The 26,280-nt window shown below is 46.4% G+C and overlaps 2 protein-coding genes across 4 annotated transcripts in view; both read left to right on the forward strand.

Moving 5' to 3' along the window:
- Positions 1-2,029: 2,029 nt before the first annotated feature.
- On the forward strand, positions 2,030-8,951 carry QARS1 (glutaminyl-tRNA synthetase 1). Its single transcript, XM_033131734.1, has 24 exons — positions 2,030-2,392; positions 2,538-2,685; positions 3,044-3,153; positions 3,297-3,372; positions 3,602-3,666; positions 4,228-4,281; positions 4,417-4,477; positions 4,811-4,882; positions 5,006-5,091; positions 5,268-5,354; positions 5,772-5,871; positions 5,991-6,069; positions 6,150-6,258; positions 6,356-6,486; positions 6,572-6,664; positions 6,770-6,907; positions 6,998-7,085; positions 7,175-7,318; positions 7,418-7,522; positions 7,694-7,786; positions 7,905-8,032; positions 8,126-8,192; positions 8,264-8,389; positions 8,816-8,951. Exons 1-24 carry the CDS (start codon positions 2,276-2,278, stop codon positions 8,864-8,866), a joined length of 2,328 nt encoding a protein of 775 aa, XP_032987625.1. The 5' UTR covers positions 2,030-2,275; the 3' UTR covers positions 8,867-8,951.
- Positions 8,952-9,823: 872 nt separating this feature from the next.
- The window catches only part of QRICH1 (glutamine rich 1), a 41,283-nt gene continuing 24,826 nt past the window's right edge, over positions 9,824-26,280 (forward strand). The window contains exons 1-3 of one of the 3 annotated variants that reach the window (XM_033132101.1): positions 9,824-10,274; positions 11,741-11,800; positions 19,692-20,021. In XM_033132101.1, the coding sequence (XP_032987992.1) occupies positions 19,713-20,021 (309 nt within the window). In that variant the 5' untranslated portion in view covers positions 9,824-10,274; positions 11,741-11,800; positions 19,692-19,712. Of the gene's footprint in view, positions 10,275-10,819; positions 10,923-11,740; positions 11,801-19,691; positions 20,022-26,280 lie in introns of those variants that run through there. The other 2 variants (XM_033132102.1, XM_033132100.1) reach the window with 2 other exon arrangements.

Below are 26,280 nucleotides of genomic sequence, written 5' to 3' on the forward strand. Positions count from 1 at the left end.
GGCCAGTCTTACAAGAAGCTCATGTGGGCCCTACTAGTACCTCTCAGCCTCAACTGGCGTTAAGAGTGGTGGTAAGCAGAGGGAGCTCCTGGGGAAAGCTAGCCTGTGATCAATGCTGGCATTTCCCTATGGGGACAACAGCACAAGTCCCACGTGGTGTTGCTGGCCTTGGATAGCTGGGTGTGAGACCCTGCAGACATGGTGGAATTTACAAGCTGGGAGCTGGTGGTGGCATACTGCGGGAGAGCCTACTAGGCATGGGCTGCAACAGGATTGTGCTGGGCCTACACTGGGTAGCCCCAGATGTCTGGCCACCAGTGGTCTATATGTGCCGGATGCACTGATCAGGGGCTCTGTTCTGTCCCTGACCACAGCCCTGCTGCTGCTGATCCTGCCACATTACCCTTCTGTGGCATCTATAGAAGGCTGCTGTGTGCATCAGCACTGCAGCCTCTCCTGCCTCTACGTTTACTGTTAGCCTACACTGTAGGGACCTGTCCATAGGCCTGGCTGCTGGACCCTGCCTCTTCCCATGCCACAGCTGGCCTTTACTGGCTGCAGCCTGGCTTTTCTCCTTGGTCTTTGTCTTGATTTTCCTGGAAGTAGTGCCCGGGTCTCATGCAGGCAAGCCAGCCCTCTGGGCTGGGCCCATACAACTTCATGATTCTGTTCTGTGCAAGTCATAGGACTCCAGAGGATGGCTGGCCTGCCACTGCCACTTGTGGCATTCTTGGTAGCACTGGCGGAGCTACTGCCTCATCCTGTGACATGGAGCCACAGGCTCCAGAGGTAGGTATCCTGAGGCCAGGGAAAGGAGTGCAGGCCCTGACCCCATTGAAGGGGCCATTACCAGGCCTGCAGGACTCAGCGATGGTGCTATAATAAATCCTTCAGTGGGATCGGGTACAGAGGAGACAGTGGCATTGGCAGGCACTCTGCTCATCATAGACACCTTTGTGGTGGGCTGGGCAACTGCAGCTGTGGACTCAGCACAGGGCTGTTGTGGCCATGGCTCTGCTGCTTGGTGCCTATCTGTGGCACCGCTGCACTGCATCCCCTGATCAGTGCCTGTACCTGGACTTCACTGGGCTGTGTATTAGGCTGAGGCCAAGGGGCCCCATGGAAGTGGGAAGCCCCAAGACACGGGACTGGACCTGGATATTGATAACTGTGGGGCGCTGGGCAGAACCTGGCATTTGGGCATCATGTGGGACCCAGATGTAGGCCCAGGAATGGAACTTGGTCATTAATGGAATATGGCCACAAAGCAGGACACAGAATACAGATACAGACGTAGTCAGGATCCTGCCGAGTCCTTGAAGGGTGAGGAGTATTAGCGACACCAAAACCCCAAAAGCCTGAGTTCCAATTCCAAATTTGGGGATATCGGGATATCCTCACCATCCCACCAGCAGCAGCTCCAATTCCACAAAGAAAACAACTTGTTATGTTCTATTTAACCTGACGATTCCCAGCAGATTTTGGAAGTCCAGTGAGAGACTGGGGAGACCCCCTCCCCAAGCACAATAGCCATCATAATGAAAATTCTATTTCCTCGGCACCACTGTATCCCAATTTCAATAAAATACGCTGTCAAATGCTTGTAGATGGATTTCAAGGTATAACTTGCTTGTGGTTTTCGTGACATTTACATGCTTTGGCAAGGGGAGGTTAAGTGTGCCATAAGATTTTAAACCAAATCATCAGAGAACTTCTGCGAGGTCCTTCCTGGCCCCAAACCTCTCCTTCTCCTGGCCACGTGTGTCCGGGTGGTCCCCTGAAAGTGCCAGTCTTATGGGGCCCTCCAGCGGCCATTCCGCCAGGTCTCTGCGCTGGAGTATTGACCAGATTTCCAGGGCTTCATTTTGCTCTACTGTTTCCACGGCAACTCCAAAGCTGTGACTTCAGAAATGCGATAGGGACTCACATTTGCTCCCGAGAAGATTGGGATGGTCCCAAGGTTTCCAGGGCGGAAGGAGAAAAGTCGAAGAGCAAAGGGCCATGCATGCGTCTGCATCCTGCCTAAAGTCCCGCTGCCCTCTGCATCTTCAAGTAACCAGTAACGCGGAGACGGAAATGAAGCGCCAAGAAAAGCCGGTGTGGCCGCCGTCTGTTCCTTAAATGGCGCCGACAACCCTGAAGAGCCCCGCCCCAGCCCGCCAAGGAAAGACACCATTGGCTCTGCCTGACGGCTCCGCTCTCCTATTGGTTAGAGGGCTAACGTCAACGGGCAGAATTGCCCCAAAGTTTTCTTTTGGTTTCCGGTGTCCCTGCTATGGCGACTGTGGACTCCGTGTCGCTCTTCACTGGCCTCGGCCTGAGCGAACACAAGGCTCGCGAGACGCTCAAGAACACGGCTCTGAGCGCGCAGCTGCGTGAGGCGGCGATCCAGGTGCGAGCCCCTCTGCCCTTGGCCCGACTGCGGACTGTATCCCCACGCAGCGCCCGTCCGGTCCCCATCCAGATCTACCCACCTTGTCTCGCGTACGCCTTTCTCACTGGGCGTGGTGCTTCTCTCCTGACCCCTCTGACCCCAGGCGCAGCAAACTCTGGGCTCCACTGTCGACAAGGCTACCGGGACCTTGCTGTATGGCTTGGCCTCCCGACTCAGGGATCCCCGGCGTCTCTCGTTCCTCGTGAGCTACATAGCCAATAAGAAGATCCACACCGAGCCCCAGCTGAGCGGTGAGACCCCCGTCTGTCCTGCCACTTCCACCTTCAACCTTCAGCCAAGACCCCTTTCTGCCAAGTCCCCCAATAGCTCTCTAGATGCCTAGTTCAGCACTCTTCTCTCAATCAGACCTACTAACACTGAGGGATGGAGAGGCTTTCTGGTGAGACTGACTGGGGACCTGTGTAGGTCTGGGGAAAGCCTCCCTCAGAACACATACGTCTCTCTTAAGGCCTCGGGGTTTCTCTAGAGTGGTGCAATGCTTAGCCTCCCAGAAGGCCAAACTGTAATTGGGGTTTCATGGGATTAGGGCCCAGTCTACCTCCTTCTTGGAGCTGACATGCCACAAACTCCTTGGCTCTCCTTCCTCAGCTGCCCTTGAGTATGTGCGAAGTCACCCCCTGGATCCCATCGATACCGCGGACTTTGAGCAGGAATGTGGTGTGGGCATCTCGGTGACCCCAGAGCAGATTGAAGAGGCTGTGAGTCTTTCCCCACACATTGGCTGCCGCCTTAGTTCTGACTCTGGAAAGGAGTGGCTTAGCTTCTCCACCCAGGAAGACCCAGGGTGAAGGTGTGGTTCTGAAAGACACTTTCCTGAATGGTATGCTTTGGCGTTTTATAGGTGGAGGTCGCCATAAACCGCCACCGGCCCCAGCTCTTGGTGGAGCGTTATCGTTTCAACATGGGGCTGCTGATGGGTGAGCAGAGCCTGGGGAAGGGACTATACTGTTCTCTCTGGTCATGCCTTCTCTTCCGGGTGTGAGAGAGGGCGGTGTGGGGAGGCATAGAGGAGTGGGAGCACCTTAAAAAGAGGTCTGGCTGGGCCCAGACTCTAGCTCCTGAGGTCAGCCAGGACCTTTTCTTGGGAAAGAGGGTGGGAAGTGCCTTTCTTTGCCTTTCTGCAGCTCCTTGTGCCCACGTTTCTAGGAGAGGCTCGAGCTGTGCTCAAGTGGGCAGATGGCAAAATGATCAAGCATGAAGTAGACATGCAGGTGGGCGCCTCCTTGAGCTGAAGCAGACGAAGACCCTACTGTGGAAATGGCCTAGAGTCCACTAAGAGATAAACGGGGGTCGGGGGGAGGAGACCCTGTCGCTAGTCTGCTGGTGAATAGAACAACCTGGCATGGAGGGGGCAGCACCTGGGTGGGCAGACTTGGGCCTCTGAGTTGTCCCGAATTTGTGATGAGTTACTTTACTCTGAACCTCAGTTTCCTCACGTTGTAAATAGGAGTGATGTGGCCTTCATCTCATTTGAAGACGAGCATCTTCATGTAGGAGGCTAAGGGTGATGGCTGAGGTAGATGGCTTATCTTGCTGCTGGGCCAACAGTTTCTCTCTAAATGGCAGTTTTTGTTACCTGAGCCCAGTATTGATGCTCAGGAGGGAAAGAGGCCAGCAGGACCACGTGAGGAGCAGAGGTGGGATGGGCTAGGTACGTTTTTCAAGGTGGTGCTGGTAAACAAGCCAGGAAGCCCTTGGGTGGATGGCGTCAATCAGGGGCTCTTGGAAAGAAGCCCTTCCCTGTCTCATGCCTGACTCTGGTCTCTGCTCAGGTCCTCCACCTTTTAGGTCCCAAGACGGAGACTGATCTGGAAAAGAAGCCCAAGGTGGGGCTGAGCATGGTTCTGGGTCCCTGGGGATGAGGTGGTGAGACCTTAGGCGGGGGAAGGGAGTGTCTGACCCCAGTGATCCCAAGACCCTGCCCAGGAGAGACCCTGACTCAACTTCTGGGCTTCTTGCAGGTGGCAAAGACTCGAGCGGAAGAAACAGACCGGAGGACAGCAAAGGATGTGGTGGAGAATGGTGAGAGACTTGAGACTCCTGTCGCATTCAACTCCCTGACTTCTGGGCTTTCTACCTGATGGGTCCTTACTGCTTTGTCCCCTCAGGCCATTGGCTTGCATAGCACCCTTCCTTCTGCTGTAAGACTGGAAGTCCTGGTGTTTCCTTTGTTCCCTTTACCCAGAGACTGACCTGAGAAGTCTGGCTGTGTATCTCTTGTCTCTGGGGTTGGGGGAGGAGGGGCCTGCTTGATTCTGTTCTGGTTGCAGGATATTAGTACCAACAGGTGCCTTTCTGAGCTGGATGTGGTAGCTGTATCCAGAGGGTAAGTTTTCCTTGGTCTCTTCTCTGCAGGCGAGGCTGCTGGCCAGACCCTGTCTCTGATGGAGCAGCTCCGAGGGGAGGCGCTTAAGTTCCACAAGCCTGGTGAGCAGGCAGGGCAAAATTCTGGCGAGGGCTGGATCTTGATAGCAACTCTTGCAGCCAGGCCCCTGGGGTGGGGAGCCTTGGCCTGCAGTCTGGTCCTCAGACTCGTTCTGGTCCTGGCAGGTGAGAACTACAAGACTCCAGGCTATGTGACCACTCCACATACCATGGATCTACTGAAGCAGCACCTGCAGATCACTGGGGGACAGGTGTGTAAGAGTATGGCCAGGCAGGCTAGTGCCATCAGCATTTGGCAGGGGCCTGGGCTGCCTCCATACTGCCCTGTCTCACCTATCACCATGGCTTCCCTGAAGAACGGTGTCTGTTCCTTTAGGGTAGTCTGAGCTCTGACCTAATTCCTCTGCTCCCATCCCCCTCATCTCAGGTACGTACCCGGTTCCCGCCAGAACCCAATGGAATCCTGCATATTGGACATGCCAAAGCCATCAATTTCAACTTTGGCTATGCCAAGGTGAGTGTGTGTCTGGGAACCTGGCGAGCAGAGTGACCACTTGTTGTTCCCATGACTGATACCAGAGAGGTGTCCTGCCTTCCCTGCTGCTTCTATAATGTGCCCAGAGCACACAGAGGCCATCGAGGGGAATCACACGTGTTACAGATACGTAGCAATCCTTTGCGCTTATTGGGAAAAAGCTCTAAGGTGAGGCAGTGAGTCCAAATTTGAGGGACTGTCCAGTGCTACCTCTCTTAGATCCACGTTGGTATAGACGGTGCCTCGTTTGCGGCATTTAGATACAGAAAGATGAGTGAAACTCTTGAAGATGTTTCCAGTTCTGACACGGGAGAGCTCTGAGAACTGCCTAGTTTGAGGAGTGGAACTATGGGAGCTGATGACATGGGCGCTCACAGATAACTGCGCTTCTCCTAGGCCAACAATGGGATCTGTTTTCTGCGCTTTGATGATACCAACCCTGAGAAGGAGGAAGCGAAGTTCTTCACTGCCATCTGCGACATGGTGGCCTGGCTGGGTATGGGCTGGGAAGGCCTGGGCAGAGCTGGTGGTCAGTGGGCCTCTCCTTGGGCCATGGTCAGCCATTGGGTGTCCCTGGTTGGTTGCTCATACAATATATGTGTCATTCTGCCCCAGGTTACACACCTTATAAGGTGACATACGCCTCTGACTATTTTGACCAGCTGTATGCCTGGGCCGTAGAGCTCATTCACAGGTGAGGCCAGGGCATGATGTGGAGCCAGGCAGGCTGACCAGGACACAGCCATGCTGGGCATTCACACCCCTTCCCCATAGGGGCCAGGCCTATGTGTGCCACCAGCGAGGAGAGGAGCTCAAAGGCCACAACCCGCTGCCCTCTCCCTGGAGAGACCGTCCCATAGAGGAGTCACTGCTGCTCTTCGAGGTGGGTTCTGCAGGGGCAGCTGGGTCCGGGTGGGCCAGGATGCTGAGGGTGAGATGCCCCCATGCTGGGAGGCAGCCTGAGCCCTTGCTCCCCTCAGGCAATGCGCAAGGGCAAGTTTGCAGAGGGTGAGGCCACGCTGCGGATGAAGCTGGTGATGGAGGATGGCAAGATGGACCCTGTGGCCTATCGAGTCAAATATACCCCACACCACCGCACGGGGGACACCTGGTGGGTATGAGCATGGGTGGGTTGGTGGGCCATGGGTAGTGCAGAGTGGGACTGGATGGTGGGGCTCACTGCCTATGCCCCGCAGGTGCATCTACCCCACCTATGACTACACGCACTGCCTCTGTGACTCCATTGAGCACATCACCCACTCACTCTGCACCAAGGAATTCCAGGCCCGGTGAGGGATGTGGGCCCATGTGGTGGGCAGGGCCAGTGGGATTCCAGCAGCCCTTCCTGCAGTCTCTCCCTGGTCTGAAGTCCTAACTCCACCCTCCCACCCCAGACGGTCTTCCTACTTCTGGCTGTGCAATGCCCTGGATGTCTATTGCCCTGTGCAGTGGGAGTACGGCCGCCTTAACCTGCACTATGCAGTTGTCTCTAAGAGGAAGATTCTCCAGCTTGTGGCAACTGGTGCTGTGCGGTAGGTGTGGTTGTGGTTTGGCTCATCAAGGATTGGTGGTACTAGTGGCATGTGCTGCCAAAGGCCTTCTCACCACCTCCTTGCCCGCAGGGACTGGGACGACCCACGGCTCTTCACGCTCACAGCCTTACGACGGCGGGGCTTCCCACCTGAGGCCATCAACAACTTCTGTGCCCGGGTATGGCCCATTGGGCTGGGTGGGCAGGTGGGGGCTGAGCACGGCAGTCCGTGGTTGTGGCTATGACTGATGCTGACCTTTCTTCTTAGGTGGGGGTGACAGTGGCACAGACCACAATGGAGCCACATCTGCTAGAAGCCTGTGTGCGTGATGTGCTGAATGACACAGCCCCACGGGCCATGGCTGTGCTGGAGCCATTAAAGATTGTCATCACCAACTTTCCTGCTGCTAAGGTAGGTCTCCCTCAATATATGTGTGTGCATGTGTGTGTCTGTTGGGGCGGGAGGTGTCCTAGTGCCTAGTGTGACTCACACACCCATCTCTTGGTATAGTCCTTGGACATTCAGGTGCCCAACTTCCCAGCTGATGAGACTAAGGGCTTCCATCAGGTTCCCTTTGGATCCATTGTCTTCATCGAGAGGACTGACTTCAAGGAGGTGAATGGGAGGGTGGAGGGTCCTATTTGCTGCCGAGCGCAGCCCTGCAGTCCATCTCCTTCCTGCTTCAGACCAACCAACGCCTGCCAGACATAGGGGTGAGGGGAGGAAGCCTCTGGTAACTTTCCAACCCTTGCAGCCTCTTGTGTCCACCCTACTTCCTACCTCTAGGAGCCAGAGCCAGGCTATAAGCGCCTGGCATGGGGCCAGCCTGTGGGCCTGAGGCACACAGGCTACGTCATCGAGCTGCAGCATGTTGTCAAGGTGAGAGCCAGCTGCAGCCTTCCTACCGCAGTGACTGCTGGGGAAGGATCTGGGTGCAGCCTGCAGTCCTGGTAGTGGACCCCAGGTCTGATTGCAGGACTGTTCCCTCGACTTTCAGGGCCCCAGTGATTGTGTAGAAAGCCTGGAAGTGACCTGCCGACGGGCAGATACTGGAGAAAAGCCCAAGGCCTTTATTCACTGGGTGTCACAGCCTCTGACATGTGAGATTCGCCTCTACGAGCGGCTGTGAGTGAGCAGAGCAGGGGTGGGGTCAGGTACAAGGTGGGCATTGCCTGCTGTGGCGGCCCAGCTGGAGTCTGACCTTCACTCTGGCTGCAGATTTCAGCACAAGAACCCTGAGGATCCTACTGAGGTGCCTGGTGGATTCTTAAGTGATCTGAACCTGGTAGGCTCATGGGGTATGGGGGTAGGGGGGGCTTCCCTGACTGGATGGCCCTCTGAGTTCCCTGCCCACAGGCATCACTACAAGTGGTGGAGGCAGCATTAGTGGACTGTTCTGTGGCCCTGGCAAAGCCCTTCGACAAGTTCCAGTTTGAGCGGCTTGGCTACTTCTCCGTGGATCCAGACAGCCACCAAGGACAGGTGCCTGAATTTACCTGCCTGGCCTTTCCACAACAATGATAGTGGCAGCTGCCATTTACCGTGCAAACTGCTTTGCCTACATTTCCTTAGTTAGTCCTCACCACCGGAGGTGGCATTCATGTTCTGTTGATGAGGAAACAGACTCAGAGGTTAAGTCCATGCACATAATTTTGTACGGACCCTGCCTTTCTTATTCCTCAAGGTGGGGGGCAGGCCTAGGGGTTTTATAATTCATATAAAACGGAGGCCCAGGGCCATTCAGTTCCTTATCCAAAGTCATAAAGTTCTTGAGAACCTGAGTCTCCTGACCCTCAGCTCCTCTGGGATGAATGAAGTGAGGGTTGCAGTGGGGTATCTGGTGAGACCCACCCTGGCCTGCTGGCCTGGTTCTGGCTTGGTGGTCATTCTTCCCCCTCTGCCCTTTAGCTTGTCTTCAACCGGACCGTCACACTGAAGGAGGACCCAGGAAAGGTGTGAGCTGCAAGCCCTGTGGACTTACCTCATCCTTCTGGAGGCTAGGGGAACCCAGACTCCCATGTCAATAAAGAATAGCTAAATCTCCCTGGAGTCTGTGTTACCTGTCTGCCCTCCCAGCACCTGCGGGCCTTAGAGACATGCTGAGGGTAGGGGTTGCGGAGGGAATGAAGCACGGCACACACAGCAGTACTTACAGCCTTGAAACCACTGGTGCACTTCTTGGTGTTCAAGGGCAGGGGCCCGAGTCTGATAAGATATTCTCTGCATCAGGTCTGAGGGAATGGTGGGTCCTGAGGTGATGCTCCACCGCTTAGGAACCCCGTGCCAGAGGGACCTGGAAAGTTTGTGTCTGCCTGTGTGCCTAGTAGATTTAAGAGGCCAGGCTCCCTGTCCAGTTATTCAGCAAATAATGATTGAGGGCCTACTACGTGCCAGGCACAGTGAAGCACTGTGCAGGAGAGGTCTCCCTGGGGCCTGTTGGAGGCCAGAGGAGGATCTTGTCCCAGCCTGGGCTTCAGAAGACTACCCTCAGGAAGTGACTGCTGAGGGGAAACCTGAAGGATTAGGGGTAGTTTGCCAGGGCAGGAGGAACAAATGCAAAGACTCAGAGGCCTTTTAAAAGAGTATTGCAGGCCCGATGCCCTCTAGGGAAGTGTGCGCTACTGCAAGGCCCACATGCCCCACAAGCGGGTGCCTGCAGCTTTAACACCCTCCACATTTTCCCTGTATACAAACACCAGGCTACCAGAGGCCCGTTTTAAGGTGGACTGGGTTGTGGAAGGGTGAATTAGACAGAAGGTGGGGGGTGAGGAGGATCCCAGATGCTAGGGACACGAGAGGAGAGTTCCCCGGGGGGGGGGGGCGTCCCAGGTGGGGCTGCGGCTGGAGGCGACAGGCCTAAGTCAGAGCAGTGAGGACCACCTTAAGCAAGAGGCCGGGCCCCGCCCTGCGTGGGGCTGCGCGACCTAAGGAGGCCCAGGTAGGCGGCAGAAGGTGGGTCCAGAGAGCAAGCTTGGAGCCCCTGCCTGCCTAGACTCCAAAGCTAGGCGAATCTCAGGCCCTGGCTCCGCCCCGCATGGAGGGGCGTTCGAGGGCAGCGAGCTCCGCCCTACACCCCTCTTCCTGCCGCTACTGCAGCCGGAGGCCCGGCCTACCTGCGCCGCAGAAGCGTTCCCTTTAAGCCTAGCCAGGAGGCAGCCTCAAGTCTCGCGGGATCCGACGCTCAGATTATCGCGAGAGAGGCATTCAGCACCCATTGGCTGTGAGGGTTGAATGTAAGATGGCGCCCAGGGAGCTGTGAGGGGAAAATCCTGTCGGTCTTGGAGCGGCGACGGCAGAACCGGGGCCCCGAACGGTGCAGCGGGGCCGGCGGGTAGAGCGGCGGCGGCGGCGGCGGCGACGTCGCCGGGTGAGGGCTCCAATGGGGGCAGGGATGCGGGGAGGTTACGGGCCTGAGACAGCAGGCCCACCCCACACAACGGCGGGCGGGGGCGGGCGGGTCGCTGTTGCTGGGCCCAGGAGACCTCGGGGCGGCTCCGGAGCGGAGAACGTCCCTGGCCTCGAGCGCCCCCGCCCCTTGGGTGGGGGAGGGGCGGGTCGGACATTCGGGTGGGCGCGGCGCGCGAACGCGCGCTGGTGCTCACGCGCGGCAGGACCTGTTTATATGCGCGGGCGCGCGGGCGCTGTGCGGCCCTTTCGGGGCGCGTGGCCGCCGGCGTGCGCGTTCCCGGCCCGGATGTCTCGGTTCCTGGAGCTGCGGCCCGTAGGCGAGAGCGGTTTTCTGGGGCGCGCGCCCGCCCGCGACCCCCGGCTTCGGGGCGCGCGCCGTGCTGTTGGGTGGCGGCGCCGCCGCGAGGGCGCGCAGGTGTACACCCCTGCTGCGCGGAGGGGCGGCGGGAGGGAGGCTAGCGGTGTGAGGAGGGTTGCGGGTTGGGCCCTTCCTGCTCTGGTGACGTCCCCGGACCGCTCGGGAGAAACCAGCTGGCTTTGCGGTCTGGGTAGCGGCCCCACTCCTCTGCGAGGCGGGCGAGATTGCTCGTTTTCCTCGAAGAATGCGGTGACTAGAGGCCCAAGTGCGGGGTGGGTGCTTGGGGTGGGTGCTGCCCTGCTTCTAAAACCGAGTTCTCCTGGTCTGTGAGGGCTGCGAGCTCCTTCGAGTTTCCTCACCTTGTTCTGCTGCTTTGTGTTGGGGAAGGAAGGTTAATCCTAGAAGGCCCTTCTTCCTTCAGCGGTACCTGCTTTCTTGTCATTAGAAAGTAATTCTTCCATAAGCGCAATTCCTGCACATCTCTGCGCTCCGGAAAAGGGGATCTGTTTTTGTGGACGAAGTGAAACTACTCCAGCTCTAAAATGCCACTTTCATTAAATCCTTAATTGCAGCCGCCTTCTGTGTGGATGGGAGGGACTGACTTGTACTATTAGACTAAGGGCCCACTATTGCCCAGCCAAAAAGTTGCCCAGAACAAAATTGAACAACTTGAGAATCAGTGCTTTGCCTTTTGTAATTCCTGAATTCCCAGCAGAAGAATGACCTAAAATCAGTCCATGTATCACTGCAGAAGTCACTTTTGATACAGGTTTCAATCCTTTTCGGCTTTTTTCTTTTCGACTCCAGCACTGTGTTCTGGTGCCATGGGGAGTTCTAGGTTTGTCCTAGAGAAATATACACTTATTTTTTTCTAAGACAAAACATCTTCTATGTTTTACAGTCTTTTATTAAGTGTAAGGGAAAAGAAGCTAAGAGGAAGTAAAATTAATCAGATTTGATACTGATGGGGGTAGTTTTTTCTAATACAATGTATTATTTTAAGAGCAAGGTTAAAATTTAAAAAGAGGCTGAGGATGGAAGGAACTTCTTTGTTCTGTCTTCTTCAGAATGTTACAAGTCTTAAGAACTCAGGACAAGCAGCAGAAATACATGCAACATGGTGACTGGTGAGTTAAAATCGTTCATATGCTGGAAATATGTGTGCGGTTTTTTCTTGGTAATACTGAAGCATTACGAATTCCACCAATCATTCTGGGTGCTTTCTGCCAGAAACTACTAGGTGCTGGAAAATTGAAGATGTGGGAGAACTACATCTTTGAATCCAGCCATAGATTGCTGCTTCAAGTTTTCTCTTAAACTATAAGTCAGTGCAGATTTTAGGTTTTTAGCATGACGAGGCTTCAGCTTTTCTAAGGACCCGAATGATTCAAAGAAAAGCAGTCAAGTTTATCTAGGATACACTTAAATTTTTAATGTATCTCTTAGGCCTTATTTTCTGGGATGTCTTTGTTTTTAGCTATTAAGTGTGAGATATGCCTTTTAAACTGGTGTTTGCAGATAATATTTTTTGTAAGCTCATTAACTTAGATTTTACCTATTAGAAGATGTCCTACTTCCAGCCCTCTATGATGAATAATTTGTGTACCGCTCCATGAACCTCTGGCTTTCCACATCCCCTTTCCAGCTTACGTTGCTATTTCAAACAAAAGATTAAATAGTGGTTGAAATTTCGTGTAAATTTGAATTGCTTCAAAAAGGTAACCAAAGTCAACGGCTCTTGGGTGTGGCTGTCGTCCATTATGACATCTTCAGAATCAGGAATTTCTTCCTTCAAGCTTGCATGCCTTTAATTTAATCAGTTGTGAGTTGTCCTTGATGTGCCATATTTCTTGCTTGTCTACTTTTTAAATGGTCACCCTTTATCTCTAATGGTCTTTTCATTTCTCAGTCTCAGATTGAGGTGTACATGGACACCTGTTGTTTTCTGTTACTTTGTATTTAGTTACCCTGCATTTTGTTCCATATGTTTTAAGTCCTCTCCAGCCTTCACGTAAATGCTTCATTCATTTTTTTTCCTAATTGTCATACTGGATTGTGATTTCTGATTGTGGCTGCATGAAGAAATGATGGATTAACCTCTTGCTTTGCTGAAAGGGGGGAAAGAATTGTCCTTTGGTCCGACACTATAGGTAGAGCTGGTGCGCTGTGTCAGAAAGCTCTTTTTCTTTTTAAAAATTTGTGAAATACCGATATAAGTTCAGGTGATCTGTATACAATTTAGTGAAAACTATAAAGTGAACTACTGTGTACCTCCCACCTCTTCAAGAAGTAGAGCAATGCCAGCATCCCTGAACTGAATCTTTCGTTCTTTGTTTTTCATTTTACTTGTACCACCTTGTATCCCTCAACAACATGATTTTGTTTGCTTTTGAAATTTATATAAATGGAATCATGCTGTATTTTATGTCTTCCTTTTTTTTTTTTATAGCATTGTGTTTGAAATTCATCTACCTTGTGGGCAGCTGTAGTTCATTCACTCCCCTTTCTGTATAGTGTTCTGCTGGATGGATATACCATAATTTATCCATTCTATTGATAGACATCTAGATTCCTTCCATTTGGGGGCTATTATTAACAATGCTACTATGAACATTCTAGTATAAGTACCTTTGTATATGTGTGTGTCATATATTCCTAGGGATAGAGTTGCGGGGTTGTACGGAATGGATATTTTCAACTTCTCAGATGTTGCAAGTTGTTGTACCAATTTACAGGACACCATTCTTTGGTACAAATGTAAATTTTAAGTTCCTGGTTGAAAAGTAGAACCATAGTGAAAATGAGGGACTCCTCTGGTAAAAGTACAGCGCAGATGAATGGCCCAATGGGATAATTTCTATCACAAACCCTGTAGTGAACCCACTTATATCTTTAAGAGTAGAAATATGTCTCTGAATTTGCTTCTTTGAAATGGCTCTTTATGTTAATTAGGACAAATGGGACCGCAACTCCTTAAAATGGAAATTGATTTTTTTTTCATGTAACTGTTCTTCAAACTAGACTTCCTAGGCTGTGAGGAGCCATTGCTAGAGTAGATGGGAGCCCTGAGGGGCCCAAGAGCATGACTGTTTGGGTAAACAGGAAGAGGCAGGGCTTTGAGGCAGCTTCCGGTAGCTTAGTCCATCACATATTCAAGACCTACTCTGCAGAGCTGCATGGGGAGTCAGGAAGAGGTATCGGATTTGAGGGGCCCAAGAAGGGATAATTCTGGTGAGTACCTAGTTCTTTCCTTGGTACCTAAATAGAAAGAAGAAAGAAATTAGCAAACAGACCAATAGAAATGTAATAGATTGCTGCTTTGGAGTAACCTTTGTCCGTGGTACCATCTTGTGTTCTAGTGGTAAAATAATGATGTATGAGGGTCTGCTCTATGTCAGGACCTGTGCTAAGCTCCAGTAAAAGAAAGTACAGGAGAAATACTAATGATCAAAGTGTGCATACAAGAGAAAATTTATTGGGTCTGTTGGTGGGGAGCTGGTTTGTCTGTTCATTGTTTTGCAAAGCAGCTATACCTAAGGTATTCAGAAGCAAATGCTTGTTTACAGACTCCTCCTTCCCCATTGAACCCCAGAGTGTTTTCCCATCTCTTTTCTTTTCTGAATCCCAGAAATTGGGAGTACTCAACTATCACTTCAGCTTCATGTTTTTCATAAGTACTTTAATTAATATTTACTGCTCCTCACTAAGTCTTTGACGTGGAGCTACATAAAATCTTGTTTCTTTGGGGGTTTTATTAAGTTTTTGCATTTCTCTTTATTGTCAAGGTTTAGCCTTATGTGTCTTGTGAGCAGCTTCTTGAAGAAGTTAACAATCTTTGTTGTTATGCAAACTTCTGGTGCTTCTGATTTTGTCTGAGTTTCAGATTGTGAGGGAAAAGTCATACTGTGAGCAACCGGAATCGTTTGTATGTCTGTTACTGTTACTGCACTATAACTGCTGTGCAAAAAAGATTTTTTTTAATTAATTTTTTTGTTTAACAGAAATTGTAGAAAATACAGGAGAGTATTAAACAAGAAATTTAAGTCCTCTGTGATTCCACCACCCAGTCAAAACTACTGTCAGCATTTAGATGCATTTTTTGCCAGCTTTTTTTCCTTACGCGTATCATTAAACAATACTGTAATATATAAATAGAATTGTGTTGGCTCCATTTTCACACATAGTGTGCTTCTGTGTCATTAATTTTTTTTTTTTAACCCAACTTGTTTTTTAAACCAACTACCTTCCAGGTACTAACATACTTTTTTTTTTTTTCAAAGCTACTGTGTTATAGAAAGACCTGTGGAATCACACACTAAAAGCATAGAAGCAGACTTTCCTTATAGGAATTTGGTATATAATGACAGTGGCATTTCAAGTCAGTGGGCAAAGGAATTGCAATAATAAATGATAAAGGGACAAGTTGTTTGGTCTTTGGAAAAATTAAAATTAGGCATTTACCTTACACTATGCAAAATCAATTCTAGATGGATCAAAGCGTTATATAAAAAATACTGTATATTAAAAAAATTGGAATTGGATAATGCCCTGATCTTATGGTAGAGAGGACAATTTTTCTGAACATAAAAACAAAGGAAGAAGCTACCACCACTGTTGAGAATTTAATTTTTCTCAGTGTTTTTCTTTCTCACTAGTCTAAAATATTTCAACATATTTCTGAAACTTTTTTTTCCTTCTAAGCAGCACTTTGTATCAGGTCAAATGCTGATTTAGTGTACTTTCATTGCTAGGATGTGTCAGTCTGGTGGATAGTGCCAAGTGAGCCGGTTAAAAGGATAAGAAATGAAGCCCTGTGTGTTTTAGTCTGTATAAATGGACACATTGAAATGTTCTTTGAAATTAGCCTTTTCCATTAATTTGTTTTAATTTGCCATTGAATCCATTATTAATATTTTTTAGCTTCCTCTGATTCCGTGGTTCTCGAACGATTTGGTGGGCTTATACAGAGTCAGTGAAGAACCTCCTGGGGGCTTAGTGACAAATAGAGTATTTGGAAGCAAATAGCTTCTGCTTGAAGCCCCAAAAAAGTAGGCTTTAAGCATGGAGCACTGCAGAGGGTTTTATACTTTGGAGTCTAAACTACTTAACCAAAAGGTGTTTTTATCATAGAATAATTCAAATATTTAAAAAAAGAATAGGAATAGAATGAACATCTGTGTATGAAACTTTTTTATCAACATTTTCTAAGTTTTATAGAATTTTTTCTACTTCAAGCTATTGGTCTTTTTCTTTTTTTGATGAAAGCTTAAAGAATGAACTGAGACTTTGTAGCAGATACTTTTCTAAGATACTTTCATTCCATTCTTTTTGAGCACTGAATATCCGCCTTACTAGCTCTTCTGCTCAGGGAATAAATTTAAATTCACATTAGAGTTTCTTGTAGTGACTTTTGAAGGCTGTGTTCTATAAATTACTGACAGGTAAGATTTGTTTGGAGCAGAATGGTTTTTCTCCATTAGAACCTTGATTTAAAAATTAGTTCTGAGTTTGATTTGATATGAAATACTTTATTCTAAAACTAAAAGATTAAACAGAAATTATACTCATTTAGCTAAATGCTTGTCAAAAATAGAGGACATGGAACTTTCATTTCCTTATGTTACATAGTGGAAAGTCTAGAGATCCTCTAAAATTAATGAGTCCACAACTAGAGATTTACAGCTATGAAAGTGTAAATATAAAAATGGCAAAAATAAAAATGTGATTGGTAGAGGTTGGTGAGAGGAAGTTGATTTAAATGACTTAAACTCACCTTTCCTAAAGGACAGATCAGTGATTATTTAAAATTGGTAGATCAAGAATCAGAGGTCAGGGCCGGCCCGGTGGCTCAGGAGGTTAGAGCTCCATGCTCCTAACTCCGAAGGCTGCCGGTTCGATTCCCACATGGGCCAGTGGGCTCTCAACCACAAGGTTGCCGGTTCAATTCCTCAATTCCCGCAAGGGTTCCCGCAAGGGATGGTGGGCTGCGCCCCCTGCAACTAGCAACGGCAACTGGACCTGGAGCTGAGCTGCGCCCTCCACAACTAAGATTGAAAGGACAACTACTTGACGGAAAAATGTCCCAGAAGTACACACTGTTCCCCAACAAAGTCCTGTTCCCCTTCCCCAATAAAAATCTTTAAAAAAAAAAAATTAACAAAAAGAATCAGAGGTCAAAGCACACTTAGCTATTTTTTGCTTTTCATATTACGCATTCCTGTACTACTTGAACAGCTTTTTCTTAGAAAGTGGATGTATTACTTTTACCCTTCCCACAGAAAACCAAAACTTAGGTGGAATTCTACACTGAAAACTGAAGAAAGCTTGTTTTTAGGAAGAAAAGTTGGTGCAATTCTCCTTTATACTTAGTATCAGACCTCTGGAATTACTGAAACTTGAAAAAGTGAAAGGAAATAAAATCACTAGGAAGATTCTAGGACTGCCTTTACCAAGCAGTATTTTTATGAAGGTTTTCTGGTTCTATAAACTGAATTTGCAGTTTTTCTTTGTATTTGTGTTTGCTCATATTTATCTTCTTGCAGATTTGAGACGGAAGTTTTTGCTGCATTATTCTCTCTACTTTTTTAGAAAATTGCTTTGACACCGTAGCTGTGGTTCCTGCACAGGCAATCTTCAAAATTCAAGCAGCCTCAGTATTTTATAGGAATGCAACTAATTTTTGAAGAAGATAAATTTTGGGAAAAGTAAATTTCAACTGACCTCTACTGTTCTTTTATAATGGAGGTAAAAAAACTGAAATATGTACCAGCATGGTACAGCGTGGTAGAGAACTGGTTAATTGCTGTTCATATAATCTCTTCCTTTGTTCCCTTTTGAGCAGAAGGGTATATGTAATTAGGTATTAGAGTCACATGTTGTGAACTTTGTAATGCTGTTAGGTCTATATTTTGAGAGGTACCTTCTTAAGAAGGACTTTCCAGTCCTGGTGTTCTTAACAAAGGGAAGCTTTGACACATGCTGTGCCAATGTAGTGAGTTTGTGAGTCACCTACTCTGGAGCGGCCTGCTCTGAATATGTAACAGGATGGAGTGCTCGGCCTGGATGCTCTTCCTACTCATGTGCCATTGTCATCACTGATAGCTTAATTTTGAAGTCTCACAGCAGACCTCCTAATTTTCTACGAGAGAGATAACTGAAAGCCCCTGCAGACAAGGAAGAGCTGGACGAGGGAGATGGTCGGAAGAGAGGTGAGAAAGGGACAGACGAGAAGTAAATTTCAGGAGCATTTGTGATCCTGCTCCCCAGCATAGGTTGTCAGTTTGGCTCAAATAAACTCATAAACATTTAAAAAAAAATTAAATTTGATAAGACAACAGGCCATCAGCAGCAGTTTCACTTTGCATCCCCTTGACCTGCACTCTATTGGGTTTCCTGAGAAGTAAGTGGAGGCTCTCCAGAGAGTAGTGGCCTAGGAATTTTGATTTTAGACAGGATAAGGTGTATGTGTTGTTCTTGATGCCAAAATCTATTTTATAATCTGTACGTCATTATAAAAGATTTATTGCTGGGTCTATTCTGTTTGAAAGCACCCGAATACAATTTGTATGCTTACATAGCACCCCACAGAACTAATACCAGTGTCAGTAAGAATTACATGTTTTCTTTGATCTCTTGCCGTGGTTTTTTTCCCAACGTATATACTAACCTTTTACTAGGGAAAAACATAACATTTACAGTTGTAAGTTATAGATGTTATACAAACAAAGTCATCATTCTTGTTTCACGTTGAACTCTAAATGCAATGAAGCCTACCATGTGTGAGCCATTCAGAGAGGACCAAGACACAGTCTTGTCTGCCAGGTAGAAGAGATGAGATACACACACCTTATGTCTGTAATGTAAGGCAGAATATGTGGACAGTGAAAGAGAGACTGATATTTCTAGCCTGATGGCTCAAGGAAACAAATCACTTTTCCCAGACATTTGAGATTGGCTGAGAGTCCTTTTGGCAAAAAGGTTCACTTGGTTTGTGTTACTCTCATACCGTGCTGCTGCTGTTGTTCTGGAGGTGGGACTGATCGAGAAAGAATCGTATGAAAGTAGCAGCAGCAAACATCCGTGGATAGATTGCATGGTTGTCCCTGGTAATTGAGAGTTGGTATCCACCCCTGCAGATTAATTCTTAAGGTAAATACCCTGATGAAAAAAATTGTGGAATAGATTTCTGAATTTTAGTAGTGACTTAGTTATTTAAAGCACTATTCAATTCCCTCCCACTTATTCTAATAATATTAATACTTATGTAGCACTCTCTGTGTGTAATGTACTTTTTAAAATGCTTTACATGTTTTTAATTCTCATGTCAACTTTGTGAGGTAATGCTATTTTATACTCATTTTATAGACAAGAAAACAAAGGTTAACTGACTTGTCCAGGATTACACAGCTAAGGAGAGATTGAACTAGTATTTGAACCCAGGCAGTCTGGCTGTAAAATCCATGCTCTTAACCAGTAAGCTATGTTACAAAGGAATGTGAGCAGTGTATGGCAAAATGGGATTTTAGGTGGTCCCAAAAGGAGGTGAACATGTCCCCTGTCTCTTGGGTCTTGCCACAGCTAGATGGTATACCTGTCCCTTCACTGTAGGACATAGAACATGGCAGCAGGAATCTCGAGCTTCCTTGGTAGTCCTCTCTGTGATGGTCAGAGAGGAGTTCTGCATGTGACTTATTGTCCAGTGCTTGGCTCTGCAGAAAAGATGGGTTGGCCTAGTGCTGGGTGGAGAGTGTGTTTTTGGCCTGTTTCATCTACTACTGTGACGCATGCTTTTGTTTTTTGTCTTCAGTGTGAGTTTGATTTATGAAATGTTTATGAACATATTTTTCAGATACCATTAACTGAAAAAATAAGGTGGTATAGTAAAACTTTACTTTGGATTCCAGACGTATACAGCTGCCCTGAATATTTCACTCTCCTGCAAGAGTGATTGCCCTGTGCGTTTCAATGTATAAAAACAATAGCATAATTTTGACTTCTGGCTATTCATTTTATTACTAGGAACCCTAAGGACTCTACAATATGAATAATTCTCTGGAGAACACCATCTCCTTTGAAGAGTACATCCGAGTGAAGGCGCGGTCTGTCCCGCAACACAGGATGAAGGAATTTCTGGACTCACTAGCCTCCAAGGGGCCAGAAGCCCTTCAGGAGTTCCAGCAGACAGCTACCACTACCATGGTGTACCAACAGGGTGGGAACTGCATTTACACAGACAGCACCGAAGTGGCCGGGTCTTTGCTTGAACTTGCCTGTCCAGTCACCACCAGTGTTCAGCCACAAACCCAGCAAGAACAGCAGATCCAGGTTCAACAGCCACAGCAAGTTCAGGTAAAGGAAATGTTGAGGCGCATCCTATTTAATAGGCTTTATTTGCCATCACAGTTTTGGTTAGTAGGAGCATCACATCTGCCAGAGGTTATTTTCACTAGGGGGAATACTCTGGGTTTTTTAAAACATTTTCTTTAACACAAAGGCTTTCATATTTCTTAGTTAATGTAAACTAAAAATATTTAGAACCACTGTAAACTGAAAAGACCACAGATACTTGTCATTTGCTTTGGAGAATTAAACAGTATAGAAATTAGAGGTCTTCTGGGACTGATTTGGATGTGATATAGCTCTGTGTGAATGAAGCTTCCCTCTGTCACCCTGAGCAAATGAAGGACACAGGGTTCATCTTGGTTCATTACTAAAAAACATGACATTTGGAACTTGTTTTTAAATGGAAAGGCTGATATAGTTTAGTGATCTTCATTTAGTTGTATGGTTTCATGATTCAGGTCACCTGTAGACTTTTAGGTCTGCATTTGTTATTTAATAATGCTAATTGATAAGCTTACTGAAAGGACAAACTAACAAGCTTCTGAAAGAGGAGAAACTAATACATTTGCTGACCCGGTAAAATTTTTCTTTTTAGAGGGTCTTTATGTGAAACTAATGATCTCCAGTTATAAATGCTGTTTTCTTGCTACTGTCTATTGTTGCATTTCATTTTGCCCTCAGTGCGTTTTCCACCAAGAAAATAGGAAAGGGGGTGGAACATGGAGAGGCAGGAGTGTGGAAAGTTGTGTCTGATTGATGAAGGTAGCCCCTTTGCCTCTTAGGAGTGCAGGTAGGTACTATATGGGAAGAACATGGCTCTAGGTTTAAATTGGACTTACCCTCTTATTTGTTGACACGATCCTACTCTTTTTAGCCCTAGTTTTTCCTCTGTCAAATAGGGATAATACTATTTAGTGAGACTAAATGAGATAATAGACAAGAAAGCATCTGGGACATGGGGATGCAGTGATTTATTCCAATCGTTGTAAGGAAGGAAGGGCACAGGAAAGTTAGGTAAGAGAAGGCTGACTTTTTGGTTCAAGAAATTGTTGTTTTACAGTTTGGACCTCCTTTTTCATAAAATTAAAATAGTTTGGGATTTGAGTTTAAAGTGTTTGAGACTTTATGTTCACGATGGCTGACTGAGATCACCTATTAATATCGTCTTCCATAAACCCCTTGTAAATAAAAGAAGAAATGGAAATAATAAAATCCATGAGATAAGTTTAATATGGTGGACTTGTAAGAACACATATTTTCGCCATTCTGTGTAAGTAAATAGATACTAGAAGTACTGGAAAAAACAAAGGCCATCCAAAAAAAAAACCCCATTAAATCTGAGAAATTACAAAAAGAGAGAGGAAGCAGACAGAATCGGGTGACAAATGAATTCAGATAGGAGAGAACTTTTAGGGGAGGTAGAGCTGTTCTTAGGGTGCACTGAGCCTAGAAGTGAAGAACAGAAAGAGCCAAAAGGGTTCCCTGGGGCAGTCTCAGACCCATAGCTTGGGAGGTGACAAAGGATACACATGTGACTATATACATTGTGAAAAATGTCAGGTGCAGGATGAAGGTGACGCTGCTAATTGGTAGGGAAAGGATATACTCCATTTAGTGGAGTAAGGCAATCTGCTCTTCTTTTGGAAATAAAGTCAGATATTTCTTAGAATACAAATAAGATACAGATGGTTTAAGAGTTCAGATAAAAACAAAACAATAAAACCATTAAAAGACAATATTGAAAATTTTTGTACTTTTAGGTTGTGGAAAGCCTTCCTAAAGAAGAAAGTAAACTGAGAGATCTTCTCCCAGTCTTTTTCACCCTGAAGAAATCCTTGAAATAATTTTCAGGTCTCAGGGAACCTTTACATAAAAATTATATTTGCAGATCATGGAACGTTAGCTTAATTGGCAAGTTAGAGATATAATAATTCAATAATAATTGTCAGTGCTCTTGATAAAAATCATTTTTTTCTGTGGATGTACGTTTTGGCCAAACTGTTAGGCTACTTTTTGTTGTGATTGCCTTCACACAGGTTATCAATTTTAATTCAAATTATTAGTATAGGTAGAGGAAACCTCATTTTTTCCTTTTAAAAAATAATTTCTCACTTGAGGTTTTTTTGGTTGTCTTTTTCAAATAGTCCTAAAAATCTTATGACAGATTTTTACTATACAAGTTGCTGAGTTATGGTTTGTGGTATATATACTTGTATGTGCAAGCGTAGTTTTCCCTTCTATTTAAAATTAAAAATGACCTTTTAGTCAAGCTTTCTTGGGTCAAAGTGTAGTTCAGCCTAGCTTATCTTTCTTGAGACTAATCCTTCTTTACTTTTCATAAATTTTTTTTTTTTTTTTTTTTAAACAGGACTTTATTGGGGAACAGTGTGTACTTCCAGGCCTGTTTTCCAAGTCAAGTTGTTGTCCTTTCAATCTTAGTTGTGGAGGGTGCCGTTCAGCTTCAAGTTGTTGTCCTTTCAGTCTTAGTTATGTCGGGCGCAGCTCAGCTCCAGGTCCAGTTGCCGTCGCTAGTTGCAGGGGGCACAGCCCACCATCCTTTGTGGGAGTTGAACCGGCAACCTTGTGGTTGGTTGAGAGTACCTGTTCCAACCAACTGAGCCATCCGGGAGTTCAGCCGCAGCTCAGCGGCAGCTCAGCTCAAGGTGCCGTGTTCAATCTTAGTTGCAGCGGGGCGGAGCCCACCATCCCTTGCGGGACTCGAGGAATTGAACTGGCAACCTTGTGGTTGAGAGCCCATTGGCCCATGTGGGAATCGAACCGGCAACCTTCGGAGTTAGGAGCGTGGAGCTCCAACCGCCTGAGCCACCGGGCCGACCCCCACTTTTCATAAATTTTAAAAACTCTTAAGGCAAATATATTTTCATTAATAACTGGCTTAAGCCAAATGAGATTTAATTTTTCTAAAAGTTGGCTCTGCAGATTTAATTTAAATATTAAAAATTGATGTTAACTAATGTTACTTACATAAAAGTTGAGTGTTACTAAATCATAAGTCAGATAATATTAATAAAAATATGGCTGAAAGTACAAGTGTATATAAAACTTTGAAAAACATTTTCTTAGTGACATCAGACTCAAATATAGGCACAGCAGTTATAGAATTACTGTACACACATGTTGGTTTCTTAATCTTTTTTATAGGTCTGTATATACTACTTTAAAGTATAATTTTTTTTTGGCTGGGGGGAATGTTGGGGAACAGTGTTTTTCCAGGGCCCATCAGCTCCAGGCCGTTGTCCTTCAGTCTAGTGGTGGAGGGCCCAGCTCAGTCCTAAGTCCAGTCATCATTTTCAATCTTAGTTGCAGGGGGCGCAGCCCACCATCCCATGTGGGAATGGAACCAGCAACCTTGTTGAGAGCTCGCGCTCTAATCAACTGAGCCATCCGGACTATTATAGTATAGTTTTTGAAACTAAAAGCACATGAGGCACAGGGAGGTTGTCATAGTCTGACAGGTGGCATTTGCACCCACACTGTTTTAACTCAAGCCTATACTCCTAACTTGTGTTTCTAACACATAAAGAACTCTTACAAACTAGAAAAAAAAATAATCAAGTAGAAAAATGAACAGAGGGTACAAGTAGACAGTTCATAGAAGAAGAAATACAGGTAGTGCTAATAGGCATATCAAAATATGCTTCGAGCTACTGGTGATTATGGAAGTATAAATTTTTAAAGTGAAATATATCATCTAGGGCAGCAGGGATATGAGAGCATAATAATGTAACTTTCTTGGAAGTGAATTTGGCAATACTTGTCAAATGTTTTAAGTGTGCATACCTTTGGAGTTGCATTTGTGGTCACAGATACATGTTTATATAAGGATATTCCCTGCTGCATCACTTATAGTGTAACATTGGAAACAAGTTACTCTTTCCATATGGGGAAATGGCAAATAATGCTTCAATTGTAACAGCGTCTTGTCCTCTGTGATCAGAAGAGTGAGGTAGACCTATACATATTGACAGGATAGGGTGTTTAACAAATCCTTGACTGTCAAAATTAGTATCATTGGTTAACATAGTAGCAAAGCCCAAAACAGTAATTGGACCGGGCAGTGAGGTGCTAAGGAGGTGAGCTTGAATTTCTTTGTAATTAAAAACACAAGTGTTGCTTGGAAATGTTTTGCTCTTTGAACTGGTTGGTATAGGACAAAGATTATTAACCTTTTCCCCCCATCCTAGACATTTCCATGTGCCTGTGTTTACATGTAAAGCCCTTTCTCTGCTAGATGCTTGAGTATAGCAGTGAACAAGACAGAAAGCTCGTTGACTTTTTGCAGCCTACATTATAGCTGGGAGGCGATTGGTGATACCTAAAAAAAATCTTGTTATATAGTGATAATTCCAAAGGAGAAAAACAAAGCAGTGGGGGTGGCCAGGGTAAGTAAGCCTGGATGTACTGGTGATGACATTTGAGGTAAGACCGAAGAGAGTTGGCAAATGTGGTTATCTGAGGAAAGAGCATGCCAAATCAGAACACCCTCAGGTGGGAGCCTGCTTTTTGAAAAACGGCAAGAAGGCTAATGTAACCAGAGTTCACTGGGTGAGTGGGTGACACTAGAGTGTATGCACTGAAAAACAGCACTGAGCAGACCTGCCTTCTCAACCCAAATGTTAGAGGACTCTGCCCCATAGTATTGTGTCTCAGCCTAACTCTTGATAAGAATAAAAAATTATGTCTATATTAATATTATTTGAAATATTAAGACAATTTACTGCCTTGAGGGCGGAGGCTGTTTTCTAGATTGCTTTTTTAAATTAAATTGTGGTAAAATTAGATTGCTTTTTAAAAACCATTTGTCATCACTGGCTCTGCTCCTCTGACTTCATCTCGTCTAGCCTACGAGCAGCACATATTATATAGATTGTTGAATTTGACAAAGGAATTAACATCCTTAGAACAGTTTTAGTGAATTGCTGGGCGACGAAGGTATATGTCAAAGGTTAATTAGAAGAGTAGCTGTCTGAATTAAATTGTTCCTTTACTGCCTCCTACCATCACACTCACATTTCTTTTTTTTTAATGGGATGACAATTATTAGTAAAATTACATAGATTTCAGGTGTACAATTCTGCATTACATCATCTATAAATCCCATTGTGTGTTCACACCACCCAGAGTCAGTTCTCCTTCCATCACCATATATTTGATCCCCCTTCCCCTCACCTCCCACCGCCCATCTCCCCACACTCACATTTCTGACCACCAAATGTGTGGGGTTTTCCCCCACACTGACCAGTTCTCTAGCATTAGCTGACTTTCCTACAATTCAGTTCAGTTCTGACACTATCTACTAGTAATTAGCATCAGATACCACAAGTTAAGGGATCAGTCCCATAAGACTGACATCCACTTAAGACACAGTTCCAGGTCCCAGGTTGTCACCTGTACTTCTGACTTGATTGGCTATAAATTAGGGTTCTCACTACACCTCCTTTGGTTCAGTAATTTGCTAGAAAAGCTCACAGAACTTGGAAACACGTTTCCCGGTTTATTATATAATAAAGGACACAGATAAACAGCCATATAAAGAGTTAATAGTGTGAGCTCTGAACAGCAGCGTTGCTGATTCGATTCCCATGTGGGCCAGTGAGCTGTGCCCTCCACAACTATCGTATTTCCCCGAAAATAAGACCTAGCTGGACCATCAGCTCTAATGTGTCTTTTGGAGCAAAAATTAATATAAGACCCAGTATTATATTATACCCGGTATTATATTACATTACTATATTATATTAAAGACCCAGTCTTATAGTAAAATAAGACCGAGCTTCATACTAATTTTTGCTCCAAAAGACGCATTAGAGCTGATGGTTCAGCTAGGTCTTATTTTCGGGGAATCACAATAGATTGAAGATAACAAGCTGCCGCTGAGCTTCCAGAGGGGCAGCTGGATGGCTGAGTTGGTTAGGGCACGAGCTCTCAACAACAAGGTTGCCAGTTCAATTCCCACATGAAATGGTGGGCGGCGCCCCCTGCAACTAAAGACTGAAAATGGCAACTGGACTTGGAGCTGAGCTGCACCTTCCACAACTAGACCCGAAGGACGACGACTTGGAGCTGATGGGCCCTGGAGAAACACACTGTTCTCCAATATTGCCCAATAAAATTTATTAAAAAAAGAAAAAAGATACATAGCGCAGGAGCTTTTGTCCCCATGGAGCTGGGGTACACTACCCTCCTGGCACATGGATATGTTCAAAAGGTTCCTGAACCCCAACTTTTGGGATTTTTATGGAGG

The sequence above is a fragment of the Rhinolophus ferrumequinum genome, chromosome 17 (genome assembly GCF_004115265.2).
Source record: "Rhinolophus ferrumequinum isolate MPI-CBG mRhiFer1 chromosome 17, mRhiFer1_v1.p, whole genome shotgun sequence".
Taxonomy (NCBI): domain Eukaryota; kingdom Metazoa; phylum Chordata; class Mammalia; order Chiroptera; family Rhinolophidae; genus Rhinolophus; species Rhinolophus ferrumequinum.